The sequence below is a fragment of the Triticum aestivum genome, chromosome 2D (genome assembly GCF_018294505.1).
Source record: "Triticum aestivum cultivar Chinese Spring chromosome 2D, IWGSC CS RefSeq v2.1, whole genome shotgun sequence".
In the NCBI taxonomy this organism is placed as follows: Eukaryota; Viridiplantae; Streptophyta; class Magnoliopsida; order Poales; family Poaceae; genus Triticum; species Triticum aestivum.
This window is the reverse complement of record NC_057799.1, coordinates 327368008-327382301: the sequence shown is the minus strand read 5'-3', so window position 1 is coordinate 327382301 and position 14294 is coordinate 327368008. Positions and strand designations below refer to the sequence as shown.

The 14294-nt window shown below is 50.6% G+C and overlaps 2 protein-coding genes across 2 annotated transcripts; one reads left to right on the top strand and one right to left on the bottom strand.

The window, feature by feature from the left end:
* The first annotated feature begins 1526 nt into the window (after positions 1–1526).
* LOC123052983 (cytochrome P450 716B1) lies at positions 1527–3163 on the top strand. The gene is made up of 2 exons (XM_044476349.1): positions 1527–1821; positions 1909–3163. The coding sequence occupies exons 1-2, from the start codon at positions 1589–1591 to the stop codon at positions 3065–3067; spliced, it is 1392 nt and encodes a 463-aa protein (XP_044332284.1). The 5' UTR covers positions 1527–1588; the 3' UTR covers positions 3068–3163.
* A 304-nt stretch (positions 3164–3467) lies between these two features.
* LOC123052984 (tobamovirus multiplication protein 1) lies at positions 3468–6247 on the bottom strand. Its single transcript, XM_044476350.1, has 10 exons — positions 5957–6247; positions 5666–5756; positions 5442–5494; positions 5261–5353; positions 5090–5161; positions 4872–4990; positions 4729–4792; positions 4261–4314; positions 3847–3924; positions 3468–3752 (listed from the first exon to the last, which is right to left on the bottom strand). The coding sequence occupies exons 1-10, from the start codon at positions 6125–6127 to the stop codon at positions 3660–3662; spliced, it is 888 nt and encodes a 295-aa protein (XP_044332285.1). The 5' UTR covers positions 6128–6247; the 3' UTR covers positions 3468–3659.
* Positions 6248–14294: the final 8047 nt, after the last annotated feature.

The following is a 14294-nucleotide window of genomic DNA, read 5'->3' as shown; positions in this document are numbered from 1 at the left end:
TGGCTACTTGAAGTTGGTCGCCCGTACATCTGTCAGCGTTAGCGCCCTGTGCCTGAACTTGCCATGGTATCCCCGTGTGTGTGGTTGGGTCATAAGAACGTGCGAAAAATGACATTGTAGGACATAAGTAGAATGACATCTTCCTCGTCACAAACATGGCAACTGTCCCTTTTTTTGATCATGCACCGTACCGATGCTTGCGTACTGCTCTAGTAGTGGCAGCAACTGCCATGCGGAAATGAGTTGATTGTACTCTGCTGCATCCCAAGGGGGCATTTCCGACCTTTGAGAAAACCAAGGACCAGTGCCGTCTTCATGATTCATTTTCCCACTTTTTCTGCCATTGTGTTTTCAGTCACTGCACAGACAAGAACGCATCAATATCCGCAAAATGCATTCTTGCTGTTTGCACATACAAGAAAACACGGCAATCTTATCACATTTCTTGCATAGACAACCAACACATCATGGCAAGTAGGACATGCACATTCATTCTCTTTTCTTAAATCTGGATGCCAACTATCATTTTGAACCGATGGCAACAGCCAACATAATATGATGGCAAGTAACAACATAATATTGTGGCAGCTGACGGCAAAGATAGGTGGCAACTAACGTCAGATACAGGTGGCAATTATTTTCCTCCCTCCCTATGCACCACCCAAATTCCTCCTTTCTTCCCCTATTTTTAGTGATTCCTACGCATCCTTCTGTAGCAACTACTCGCACCAACCCAATCCAGAAGCTTAGCTCAACTCTAGGAGAGAATATGGCAGATCTGGCGTATGTTGGTGGGAAAATGTGAATACACACAGATCCGTGGTGTGTTTTGCCATGACAGCGTGGATCTAGTCACCATCTTCGTGGGCAATCTGCAATTTCAATTTTCTGGACAGAAGAAGGACGAGAAACAGAAGGAGATCAGAGATCGACCTGTTAGCTCGTCGTCGTGGGGGGTTGGGGTGGGTAGCGGTGGGGGCGGGGGTCGGGAGGCGCTAGGGATCTGCTCTGGTTGCCATGGCAACTAGGGAAGGCAGACGATGGAGGTAGGGGATCGAGAGGTAGGAGACGACGGCGGCAGGTCGGACTGGGGTTGGAAGGCAGGCCGGGACGAGGGGGCGCGTTAGGTCGTGCGGGCAGTGCGGTCGATCGCCCGGACGTATGGGCGATTGTGCCACACACCGGACGTGCGGGCTGTGGCTGCCTGCGCCCGAACGCCGTCGTGCGGGCGGGGTCGTCTCCGTGCCACACAGGGCGTGCGGCACAACCCCACTAGATGCCACACGTGTGGCAGTTATCGTCGTCTAAAAAAAGAGGTCAAAATTTTTAGGTGAGGATGGATTAATTAATCATCTTTGTTGTCTCTGTAGCTGCTCAATTTGTCTGCACTCGGTGGAATCCATCGTAAGCATGATTCCGTCCAATAATTCCCATCAGAAATAAACAAATGAAGTACTTTAAGATTATTTATTGGAGACCAATCAAAATTTTAAGCTTGGATGTAGCTTTTGATCTCATCGGTTTAATTTACTAGATAGTGGACAAGTGGAGTCCATCTGATGAGAAAAACAAGCATTGGAGAGCTTGGATGAAGAAGATGGAAATGGAGGCTTCCGTCTTGGCAGCTCTTGCGGCAGTAATCGTTGCTTTCATCTTGTTGGTATTGCCACACCTGAGAAAGCAGAGCTTATCTCAAGACAATCGGCGCCGCCAGCTGCCTCCGGGCTCCTTCGGGCTTCCCGTCGTCGGCCAGACGGTCGGCCTACTGCGCGCCCTCCGCGCCAACACCGGCGAGGCATGGCTCCGGCGCTGGGCATCCGAGTACGGCCCCATCTCAAAGCTCTCCCTCTTCGGCCTCCCCACGGCCTTCCTAGTCGGCCCCGCCACTAACAAGTTCCTCTTCGCCAGCACCGCGCTCACCGCCAAGAGCTCCACCTCCTTCAACAGTATGGTCGGCAGGCGCAACATCCAGGAGCTGGTCGGCGACGACCACCGCCGCGTAAGGGCCATGATGGTCCAGTTCCTCAAGCTGGACATCGTGAGGAGCTACGTCGCCAGCATGGACGACGAGGTCCGGCACCACCTCCGCGCCCACTGGGACGGCCGCACGAGCATCGCGGTGATGCCGTCGATGAAGTCGCTCACCTTCGACATCATGTGCACCGTCATCTTCGGGCTCGGGAGAGCTGACCACGCCGCCGTGAGGCGGGAGCTCTCGGCGGAGTTCCAGCAGCTGGTGAGGGGCATCTGGGCGATCCCGGTGAACCTGCCTTTCACCTCCTTCGGCAAGTGCCTCGCCGCGAGCCGGCGAGGCCGGCGAACCGTCGGGGCAATCATCAAGGAGAAGCGCGCCAAGCTGGAGAGCGGGCATAGCTCGCCGTCCGACGACCTCATGACCCACATGCTCGCGGAGGGGCTGGCCGACGAGGAGATCATCGACAACGTCATGTTCATGATGGTAGCGGCGCACGACACCACCGCCAGCCTCCTTACCTTCATCCTCCGGCACCTCGATGGCAACCGGGACGCCTACGGCAGAGTCGTGGCAGAGCAACAAAAGGTCGCCAGGAGCAAGGCTCCGGGGGAAGCTCTGTCATGGGACGACCTCGGCAAGATGAAGTACACATGGTCGGCGGCGATGGAGACCCTGCGCCTGGTACCTCCCGTGTTCTCCATGCTCAAGAGGGCGGTCGAAGACGTGGAGTTTGACGGCCACCTCATCCCCAAGGGATGGCAGGTGTTGGGGGCGATGAACCTGACGCAGCAGGACCCGGCCATCTTCCCGGAGCCAAGCAGGTTCGAGCCGGCGAGGTTCGAGAGCCCGATACCACCCTACAGCTTCGTGGCGTTCGGCGGCGGCGCGCGCTTGTGCCCGGGCAACGAGTTCACTAGGGTGGAGACGCTGGTGGCCATGCACTACATCGTCACCGGGTTCAAGTGGAAGCTCGCCGACGGCTGCGACGGCAGCTTCCCCAGGTACCCGATGCCGTCCCCGGCTCAGGGGCTCCTCATCAACATCGAACCAATAGACACAACCACCACAGTTGCAGCAGGCATCAGCAAATGATTTCAAACAATTTAGTAGCCTGATCCGAATGATGCATCCACCATTCAGCTGTATGATTGCAAATGAAATGTAGTACGATTACAAATACTATTGCAATCATGCCAAGTATTTCTCACATTCTTGAAATGAAATTTGGCAACGCGCAGGACATCATCTACTCCAAACCAGTTACACTTACAAATATGACTTTTGAGGCCCTCTACAATACACACATAATTCAAGAGACTGGTAACATTTTACAAATATTAAGCTCCAGTCGGCATAACCAGCAACACTCTGATGGTAAACATGGCAAGTGCAATCACAAAACGACTCGGATAAACATCAGGGAATCCACTAGGATTTTCTCCTCTACTAGAGCAAGGCTCTCAACCAAATTCCACCAGAAACAGAACAAGCAGAAGACGGAAAATTCACTTTTATAGGGCCCCTGGACTGCACATTGCATGATCCATCGACAACACTTCGATGATTTTGGAAAACACACAGCTCAAACACCAGCATTCAGCTCGCACCAGACATGTAAAATTTTGGGCAATTCCAAGTTCATCCATTATTCTAAGCATAACATCATACATAAGCACAAAAACCTCTAGTTAATAGGGTGATATTGCGCCGATACTCGCTTAGGTGGAAGCTTCCGAAGGATGAAAAGGACCAGCGCGGAAGGCAGTATCTCTGTCAACTGCACGGTAATAGGGGAGTGTGTGTATAAGACAGGAAGTAATTCTACAAAAATACCATCGGTGCCATGGTAATGACTTCTTGATGTTACTTACCATATAATAGAAGAAATCTAGGATTGGATGATCTAAAACCTCCAAAGAAACATCAGCATCAAATGCAGATACGGCCACCTATGATCAAGTAAGAAGGGAGAAAGGGAGAACTTAGAAGTAAATAAACCAATAGAAGGACACAAGTATATACACGTGCACACAGTGCACTGTTCTGGAAGAAGATCTGTAGACCATAAACCTAGTGGGTTTATCACAACAGTGCACAGCAACATCAGGTGCAGTAAACATTAGGTTGATACGTATGGTGGCTTCACATTCATATGAAACTGTCCACACAGGTCTACATCAAAGTTCTTCTTTACGCCCAACCAAAAAGGAATTTAAGCATGATTCCTGAACTCCTAACAGTGAGTCACGAAAAAAACAGTGAGCCATGAAGAACCAAATACTCACCACGATGCATCTTATCAGGAAACAGGTGCAGCAGATTGTCGTCACAGTCCCAACCTGACAATTTTCAACATTACAATAAAATTTTGGAGGCCAAGACAGAAACTGACAGTTATTATTTTTGGACTGATGGATCTTCAGTTCAGTTATTATTGAGAAAAAGGATAACAATAAAAAAAATAGAACATTTGTAAGACATACTAAACATATTAAGACAAAATGAGAAGATGACACAATATTTTTGCCAGTCATAAATTCCGAGCACTGAGTTACAGATAATACAAAAGATTTCATGTTCAATGTGTGACGATTACCAGTATGTCATGTTAAAACTAATCATTGTCATGGCAAAGCTATATGAAATGACAGATCCTCACAGAATATGTCGGTATTTTGTTCTTGGCAACATGTTATACATGTCCACCTGAACAGAAAATGTGTACAAATCCATTTATTGAAGGGTGTAATCACCTCATAAAGCTTCTTTTTTCGCCCCTTTGATTCAATGGGGAAACGTCTCAGCAAGACAAACAACCTATAGAAAAGAAAGAGCACAGCTTACAGATACAGCGCACACACAGCGATACAATAAAAAGAAAAAGCATTGGACTTGCCTTCCACCATATACTGCGAAACCAAGAAGGGCCACAGCGGAGACAGATACGATGAAGATTTTGCTCACCAGCTCAACCAACGCATTGTCGTTTATTCCAAGGTACACCCAAATACAGATCTGTCCAGATTTCCGGTCGGACATAGCAACCATGAGCATGGTTATCTCTTATGGGAACAATAAAGTGATATGACCGTGCAATGATGAGAAATAACACACCTGAATTGCATATACGATGCTATTAACGGCTAGGTATATAATCCTTAACTTATCGGTGGGGAGACTCCTAGCCTGCAGAACTCAGAAGAAAAATCTCGCATAATTCCTTGAATAAATACAACTAGATGATAAGAACATGAAGAGTATATAACAAAGATTCATAGGAAATACCTGATGATATATTTCTGCCCAGAAAAGAACAAGTAAGGTGTAGGCCGAGAAGAACAACAAGCCGGGGAGGTCTAGTAACACCAACTTATAAACCTGGCCAAGCCAATCAAATTAATTAGCAAAATAAGGTTTGGACGCCAGTGCTAAAGTAAAGTGGTAGTGACCAAACTGTGGCTCTTACTTTTGTTTGGAGGAGGAAGACATAGGCATGGAATCCGAATACAACGGCACGAACTGCGGCAAAGTGTTTGTTGGTAGGTTAGCACAGGCGTGACACATGCGGGGGGGTTAGTTGCAAATGAAGGGTGAAATCAAAAGAAGGAATCAGGAATGGGAGATCCTCCCCACATTTAATTAACATTGATTACGTTGCCCCCATTTCCGCCAACATTTATTTTACATTACCCCCATTGACGACGAAGTTCATGAGGTGGAACACCTTCTGCGTGGTCCAGCCGAACTCGGGCACTCTGCGCTGGATCCTCACCAGCTGAATCTGCAGGCGGACAGCATAAAAAGGCCTCAAAATCGAAGTCGGCGGCGGCATCCCCTCGATGCGCAGTGGGATTGATGGAGGAAAGATCCGATTTCAATCGGCAGCTCGGTTCGGATCAGTAATGAGCCGAGGCACGCATTGGGCTTGGAGGGGGAACGAATCAAGGTAGCATTCCCGTGGAGGCGAGGGGGTGGACTGACCAGCGCGACGGCGGAGACGAGGGCGTAGGCGGCGGTGAGGGAGAAGAAGGCGCCGTCCTGCCACGCCGGCGACTCGTTGACCTCCTCCCACCATCCCCGGAGCGCCGCGTGGCCGGCGGCGACGAGGGCCGCGGTGGGGGAGGAGGTGGAGGAGGAGACCAGCTCCCTCATCTTTCCCTCAGCTTGACGCTCTTGGCGTTCTCACACTTTCTGTGGGGGGAGACGGAGAGAGAGAGAGAGGAGAAGCACAAAAGAAATTGGAGAGAGGGAGGGAAGAACGTGGGTCCGCATGACAGCGTGAGGGGTCAGGATTGGTATTTTTTATGGCTTGGGCGGTGGTGGGGCCGTCGGATTTTGGGAGTGTGCGTTTATCGGGGGGTGAGGTGGGGCCCGTGAACAGTGGCACGGGATCCTTCGCCGTCAGCTCATTGCTGGGTTAGCTAGAGAGGACAGGTGGGCTCCACGTGGCGGCTTTGAGCACCGGCTACTTCCATTCTCAGCTGGGCCCCACCGTCAGTGGAACGGATATTATTAAGTCATGGACTGCTGCTCGTGACCGTGACGTTGATGACGAGGATGGATGAGGGAATTGCGCGGTTGGATTGGGGATATGAGTTGTGAATATGTGATGATGTAATGATGTCTGACTCTGAAAGGGAATGGATAACTAAAAGTTTTTTTTTGTGTTACCATGACTTTGTATTAATCACCTAGGGAAATTACAAGTGGAGCCCTTTAGGTAAGATCGTAGGATCAACCTCAAAACCTCGTATTTACACAATAAAAAATTATTATTATCTGACAACATACCTATGATGTATGTCTACATTTCCGAAAAAAAAAACTTAAAACTCGACCTACAATTACAATTAGAGATAAAAAATGACAAATTTAACTATGAGTAGTTTCGGCTTTAGGTGAATATAGTAATTGAAACAAAGGTTTGTTGATGATGGTTCTCTTCGCTCCCCCTTCCCCTTCGCCCTCTCTTCCCCTCTTTGATTCTTCGATCCACCCCTCTCCCTTCGCCACAGCCGGGACGGCTGCTCCCCCCCCCCCTCATCGTGGGTCGGGCTGCGATGGGCGGTGGGGTTGTCAATGGTGTCTCCCACGTCCAGTCGCTGTTGAGCGTTGGGCGATAATGTCGAGGATTCAGGTGACGATCTCTCCGCTGCCTCGTGGTGACCGTCGTTGACACAAGTTTGCGCCGGGTGGCCACACTGCGGGGCAGGGGTCTCCGTCGGCTGCGCTTGGCAGCGGCTGGACCACGGTGGGCTCGGCGCGCTCCGGGCATGCACGTAAGTTCGCTTCCCGCGCTTCTGTTGCTGGCATTCTTGGTGCGTTTGACCCGATCTCTGTCCCTGCCTCTCCTCCCTCTTCGTGCTCGCTCCTGCCGACGTGTGGTTCGTCGGATTTAGTGGCTAATGTTGCCGCTTTGGTGGTGGCGGCGTCGCCGTCGAGCGTGGCGTTGGGGCAAACCCTAGTGGGATGGATCTGGTTGGGAGATGGCTAGTGGGTCGTCTTCCGCGATTGTGCCTCTTGGTTCGCCTATTGGGCATGCGGCTGGGCCGACCCTGTTGATACGTCCATTTTGCATCATTATTTCCTACTGTAATTTATCTTATTTCAATGTTCTATTTCACATTGTGGTTCAATTTTAATGTGTTTTCTCTCTTAAAATGCAAGTTATACCTAGAGAGAGGAGTTGCCGGAAGCTAGAACTCTGGACCTAAAATAGCAAGCGAAGAGAAAGCAATTCTCGAGAGCTCAAAATGAAGCGCGAGTTTTTGCAGAATTATTTTGAATATATAATGAATTATGGAGCAAAGATATGTCAAAGGGGGGGCACCAGCTAGCCACATGGACAGGTGGCACGACCACACCCTAGCCGCAACACGTGTCCATGTGGGGCCATGGTGGCTCGCTTCCCGATGCCCTTTGGCCATAGAATCCCATTTGCTCTAGAAAAAATCACAAATAAGCTTTGGGAGTTTCCACCCTGTTTGCGAGGCGGAAGAGAGGCGGAGCACTTTTGCTCTCCGGTGGAGCGATTCCACCAGGAAACTTCCCTCTCAGAGGGGGAAATCGAAGCCTTCATAACACCAACACTCCATTCATCGTGGGTATCACCATCTTCATCAACGTCTTCATAAACACCATCTGTCGTGGAATTGTCACGGCAGATGTCCTCGAGCTAGGACTTAGTCGTGGAGCCATCGCAACTAGAAAGCTTGAAGGGGTTATGCGGGACAAGGAACACGAGGGTTTATACTGGTTCGGCCCCTTACGGTGAAGGTAAAAGCCTACGTCCAGTTTGAGGTGATATTGATTAGGGTTACGATTACCAGGGAGCTAAACAGCTATGCCCGGCTCTCGATCAGATTTCTCTCCCTCCAAACCGCTGCCGGGTCGTCCCTTTATATAGGGAGGCTGACGCCCAGCAGCCCTCAGAGTCCCGGCCGGCTTATAAGAGTGTCCGGCTCGGACTCTAAACTATACTTGCCTTATACTACAAGTTCTACTATAATAATGATTATAACGATGGGCTTTAAGCCGTATCCGGGTCTCAGCCCATCTCTGGCCCATCGTCTTCAAACTTGGCTCCGGGCTTCTGATAATGACCACGCGAGTAACCCGGCCCCTCCTAGCGGGTGACTCTAAGGTCTATATCCTCAACATTAGGCCCCAGATTGATTTGAGCCGGCTCACGTCAATCTTCCACTCTTCCGACATAAAAAAATCTCCGGCTTACTATTCACATGAAGGCCATAACCCGGAGTGACGTCATCCTCTGGACTCCGGATAATCCGCCGTGACGTCATCCTCCATTAAGTCCGTTTTTTACTCCGCCAGATCCGCAATGGATCTTTGCTTTTACTGTCATTCCGAAAATCGAGGCGCCGTGGGGGGAAGATAACCACGCCGTGGTCTCCTTAAATCTCGCGCCCACTTATGACCTTGCCTTATAAATAGGCCGGCCCGACGGGCTCTTTTCACGCTCTCTTCTTCCTCCTCGCGCCGTCGTTCCTCTGCCCGAGCTCTGCTACTGCCGCCGCCGTCGCGCCCCTGGTCTTCGTCAACTTGGCCGCTGCATCACCCTGATTCGGACCAGATAAACGGCGACAACCTCCGCTCTTCTCCAACTCCGGTGAGTCTCTCCTGCCCTGCTAGAACAGATCTGCGGTAGGGTTCAAAATAGCTCGTCCATGTTCTTCGCCATTGTCCGCAAGCTTCAATAGTTCTCGTAGTGCTGCCCTTGTTTGATCTTTAACCTTTTATAGAACTGGTGCGGTAGTTGTTTAGGCCTCATTTCAAGTGCCAGTAGATCTCTTTCCACTGTATATATGCTTCGTTCGAGCTCAAGAACATCCGCTCGTCTGTTTCTAGGTCTAGAAAATTTTCATCTCACCCGACCATTTTGATCCAAAAAAGTTACTGCAATATGGGAAACCTGTTTTACCACACTTAGTAAAAACTGCAACCATTGAATCTCGACGGCTTACGATTCCGGGTTAAAGAAACCACACGCTGTAGAATCCTCCGGTTTAAAGAAAACCATGCATCGTAGATTCCTCCGGCTTAACTGTGATGAGGCCGTAGACAATCAACTTATTCTGAACGCCCCTGCGGCTTAAGCAACCCACTGTACCTGAATATATACCATTAGTCCCCTTCATAAGCCGCCACCGTAGCTTTGAACTGTAGATCTCTGGCTTATAATTAACCCGGATATTTTCCTTTTTGTCATAGACCACCAACTTTCACCATGCCTCCCAAGGCTCCCATCACTTGCAATTGGATGAGGTCCAACGTCACCAACGAGACCCTGGCCAATTTTGTTAAGTCCGGATATTTGCCTAAGAAGGAAATCATGTCCTACCGTGCCCCTGACCCATCGGAAGAGAGACCACAGCCAAGGGACGGGGAGGTAGTGATCTTCGCAGATCATATGAGCCGGGGCTTCGCACCGCCCGGCTCAAAGTTTTTTAGGGATGTGCTCAACTTCTTCGACTTGCGTCCTCAAGATATAGGACCCAACTCCGTATCCAACATCTGCAATTTCCAAGTCTTTTGCGAAGTGTACCTTGGAGAAGAGCCGAGTCTGCTGCTCTTCCGAGAGCTGTTTTACTTAAACCGCCAAAATGAGTGCGCCAACGGGCCAAGTCTGGAGTTAGGTGGCATCTCCATCCAGCGGCGTAGGGACTGTCTTTTCCCTTACGCAGAGCCGCCGAGCCACCCCAAGGACTGGAATATGACTTGGTTCTACTGCCAAGATACATCCCCGGCTGACGAAAACCCGCTGCCCGGCTTTCGCCCCACACGTCTAGAACCGACTCACCCGCTGTCGGACAAGCTGACTGCAGCGGAGCGCCAGCCTCTGCTTCCGACTATCAATAAAATCAAGGCCCTCCTGGGCAATGGTCTGAACGGAATCGACCTGGTCCGGGTCTGGATCTCATGGCGGGTGATCCCATTGAGCCGCCGCCCCGGCTTAATGTGTGAGTACACCGGGCGAAAGGATGACCCTCAGAGGCACAGTCGCAACGATCTTCCAGAAGACGTTGCTGAGGAAGAGACCAAGGCTCTGTTAAACGAGAGTCTGGCAGACTGTGGAAGGACCGGGTTAGCCCCCTTCTGCAAGACCAACCCAGCCCCAGCGGTAAGCCGCTGACTTTAACTTATTATCCCTTTCTGTATATAACCTTCATCTGAACCGTTGTAAGAATTCACCATTGTATTTTTTAGGCTGATGATAAGTTCTGGCGGGTCAAGTATGACCATGAGGCGGCCAAGAAAGCCAGGAAGGCGAGGAAAGCCGCCAAGAAAGCCGCCCCTCGCAAAAAGGAAGCAGACCTACTGCTTCGGAGCTGATGCAACTAAGTGACAGCTCCGAGTCAGAGGTAACCCCTAAACCTTTAAATTCTTGCTGTACTTGTGGTTTGTTGCTGTCCGCCTTATCAACACTTGCTCATTGACAGGATGACACCGGCGCCAGTAACCCGGTGGTTGAAGAGGTAATGTCACTTTCCTCCGACTCGGAGCCCTTGCCACAGCTGAAAGTCCGAAGGGTAACCCGAAAAGTAAGCTTTTCACATCCTTTAGCTCATCGAGACCCTCAATTTCTTTTGAAGCGACAGGTTCACGAAAGCCGGCGTCACACCCGGACCAACAAGGACACCGATCTCTCCGCCGGGTTACCCGACGCAACAAGGAAGCGTCGCACTGAGGTTTTTTCGCACTTGTACCCTTTTCATCCGTTGGCGGGTGTTATCCGTCAGCCACTCAACTCTTCTGACTCCAATTATCAGGAGACCTCCCCCTCTTCGGGTGACTCCATGCAGTCAAATCTGCCGGCCTTCAAGACTGCACCCGGGTAACAACAATCATCTTACAGTATCTTTATCTGTACTTACTCTTTGTGTGCCTAACACTTCTGTCTTTTCAGTGCCCAGGCAAAGCTCACCAAAAGAGCAAAGAAGACCAGGTCAGCCGGAGTGCCGGACGTACCTGAACCGGAGGTGACGGCTCAAGAGCCGCCAGCTGCCTCCGCCCCCGAAGCTACCACTCCAATGGACACGGCACCTGAGGCCTCTGCCCCGACTACCAAGGCAACGACCGAAACTTCGGTTAACCCGGAGGCCTCCGGCTCAGCTCCACCAGCAGACGACCCGGACGTGGTAATCACCCGGACGGAGTTCGTTGAGCCGGGGAGACCAACCGTGTTGGCCAAATGCTCCGCGAAGGGGGAGTTGCTGCAGCCCCACCGGGTGAACCTGGACCTCTCCGGCTACACCGACTTAAGCATTGGAGAGCTTGTCTCTGGCTACATCAGCCAAGTACACAAGAGCCGGGACGCCGAGGTCGCCATGGTCAACCAGATCCAACAAAAATCTGAGGTATTCCTCTGCTGTTTTCTTACTTACTGCATAGTTACCTTTGCCATGCTAGCCCCCAAGTCGACGACTTATGCTTGAATATGTTGTAGACTTAGGTTCCGGCTTACTCAACTAAGCCGGCAGTATGTAGATAGATACGTTCAATATGCATTAGCCCCCAAGTGCCAAGTGTCTTTGCTTGGAAAACGCTTGGGACTTATATAATGACTGTTAATAACCCGGAAATATATGCAGGCTGTTGGCAAGAAACTAGAGGCGGACCTTGCGGATCTCAAGAGCCGGCTGAAGATGCAGGAGATGGAGACCCGGAAGGCAAACGCCAAGTTTGTATCCAGCATCGCCACTCAAGAAAAATTGAAGACCGAGTTTGATGCTGAGAGAAAAGCCTGGGTCGAAGAGAAAACCGCACTGGTGACCCGGGCTGAACAGGCGGAGAAGGCTCTCGCTGAGAAGACCGCCGAGCTCTCCGGCCTAAAGCGCCAGGTTTCCCAAATGGTGGCCGCTATCTTCGGTAAGTCGCCTCACCGGCTTTCATCAAATTTGTATATGTCATGAATCATCCTTGTCACCGGCTTATCTGATTCTGTTAAACAGGTCCCAGGAGTGCCAACCTCAACCAAAGCGTGGTCACCAAGTTAAAGGCCGTGTATACCCTGGTGGAACAGCTCTACACCGGGTCACAGCGTGCCTTAGCTGTGGTGGCCCTATCCAACGAGGTGCCAACTCATCTGGCCGAAGTCCTGCGCCGGCTCGCCGTTCTGCCTCAGCGGATCCAAGAGCTGCGACGGGCCTCCGCGAGAGCCGGAGCAATCGCCGCGCTGAGCCGGGCCAAGGCATTCCTGCCGGAGCTAGACCCGGCAGACATCGCCCTGGGTTATCCAAGCCTGAAGGAAGACGGCTCAGCTTTCGATCAGAAGGACTTCGCGGCGTGTGTGAAGGCTGTACGCCCGGTGGCCACCCTCATCGGGAACGACACCGATCTGACCAAGTACCAGCCGGGTTATGACGCGGAGAATCAGAGGATTCCAACCCCTCGCTATGAAGCCCTCAACCTGATCCCGCCGGCTCGTCAGCACACCTTCGCCCCGGAGATTGACCCGGCCGGGTTAATTGACGAAGAAGCCCAATTCGAAGCTCTCAGCGGCATCAACTGGAAGTCATCAACCTTCGAGGTCTTGGGATCAGCCGGAGGAGAAGATAGGAATGAGCCGGGGACTTCAACTCAGCGAGCATCATAAGTTGGCCGGCGGTTTATCAAACAATGTTCCACCTTTTAGACTTGAAGAGTTATTGTAATAGAGTAGGTGCAACAGTTCATCTCTGCCGTGCCATCGTGCACGTGCTGAATGCCAAGGTCTTTTGAAGTTGTCTCCTTAATATTTCTCCGGGTCATAATCATCCCTTTGTTTTTCTCAACCTTAAAGAGGTACCTTTAAGTATCCTGCATAAAAAGGCAAATCACAAGTCTCAAGGCGGCTTACCGCCCGGAGAATCAGGTGTCTTGGATAGATAACCCGGAATATGAATCAAAAGAGACCGGTCCTCAATTATCTGCTTGACATAGCCGTAATAACACTTAGCAGCCAGTAAGCATACTTCCGGTTTAAATAACCCGGGCAACAGGGTTGGTATCTTAACTCCGCCTTACCGGTCATAATGACACCCATGGCGTTCAATGAACACTGTAAACCAAAGTTAAGCCGGTAAAGTGAGACCCGGCCGTACACACCGTGACATGATCAGAGCAAACTTGTGATAAAGCAGAGGAACTTTAGGGGCTTCCGGTTCGAATACGACCAGAGACCCGGCCCAAAGGGGTTAAGCCAAGATTCGAATACGATCATATAGCCCCCAGTGGGTGTGGCGATGCCAATCAAGAGGGTATCGACAGCTATGTTCTCTTTGGTTTGAATACGACCCATGTTTGAACAGGAAGCCCCCAAGTGATTCTTAAAATTGTTTAACGACACTGATTCGGATACGATCCACGTCGGTTCTCAGAGGGGTTAAGCTATGATTCAAATATGACCAAAGGTAACCTCCTAATGAGCTCGGCACTTTGCCAATCAAATGGGTATCGACAGCTATGTTCTCTTTGGTTCGAATACGACCCATGTTTGAACAGGAAGCCCCCAAGTGACTTTACTGCTGACGACTAGATTCGAATACGATCATAAGCCGGATCCTCCTTTAAACCATCATGTAATCTTTGTAATAAAAACACCACGCGCATATTTGGAGGAGAAAAAAGGACAGCGGTCCTGCTTTATTGCTTATCATATTATATACATGGCTGAGACAAATATGTACACCACGAGAGCCGGTAGCTCAAGTGTAGTAAGGTCGAAGCTGAGCTATGTTCCACGGCCGACGGGTCTCTTCCTCAGACTTTCGTGAATCTTTATGCTCCCGAATATCAATGAGGTAATATGACCCGTTGT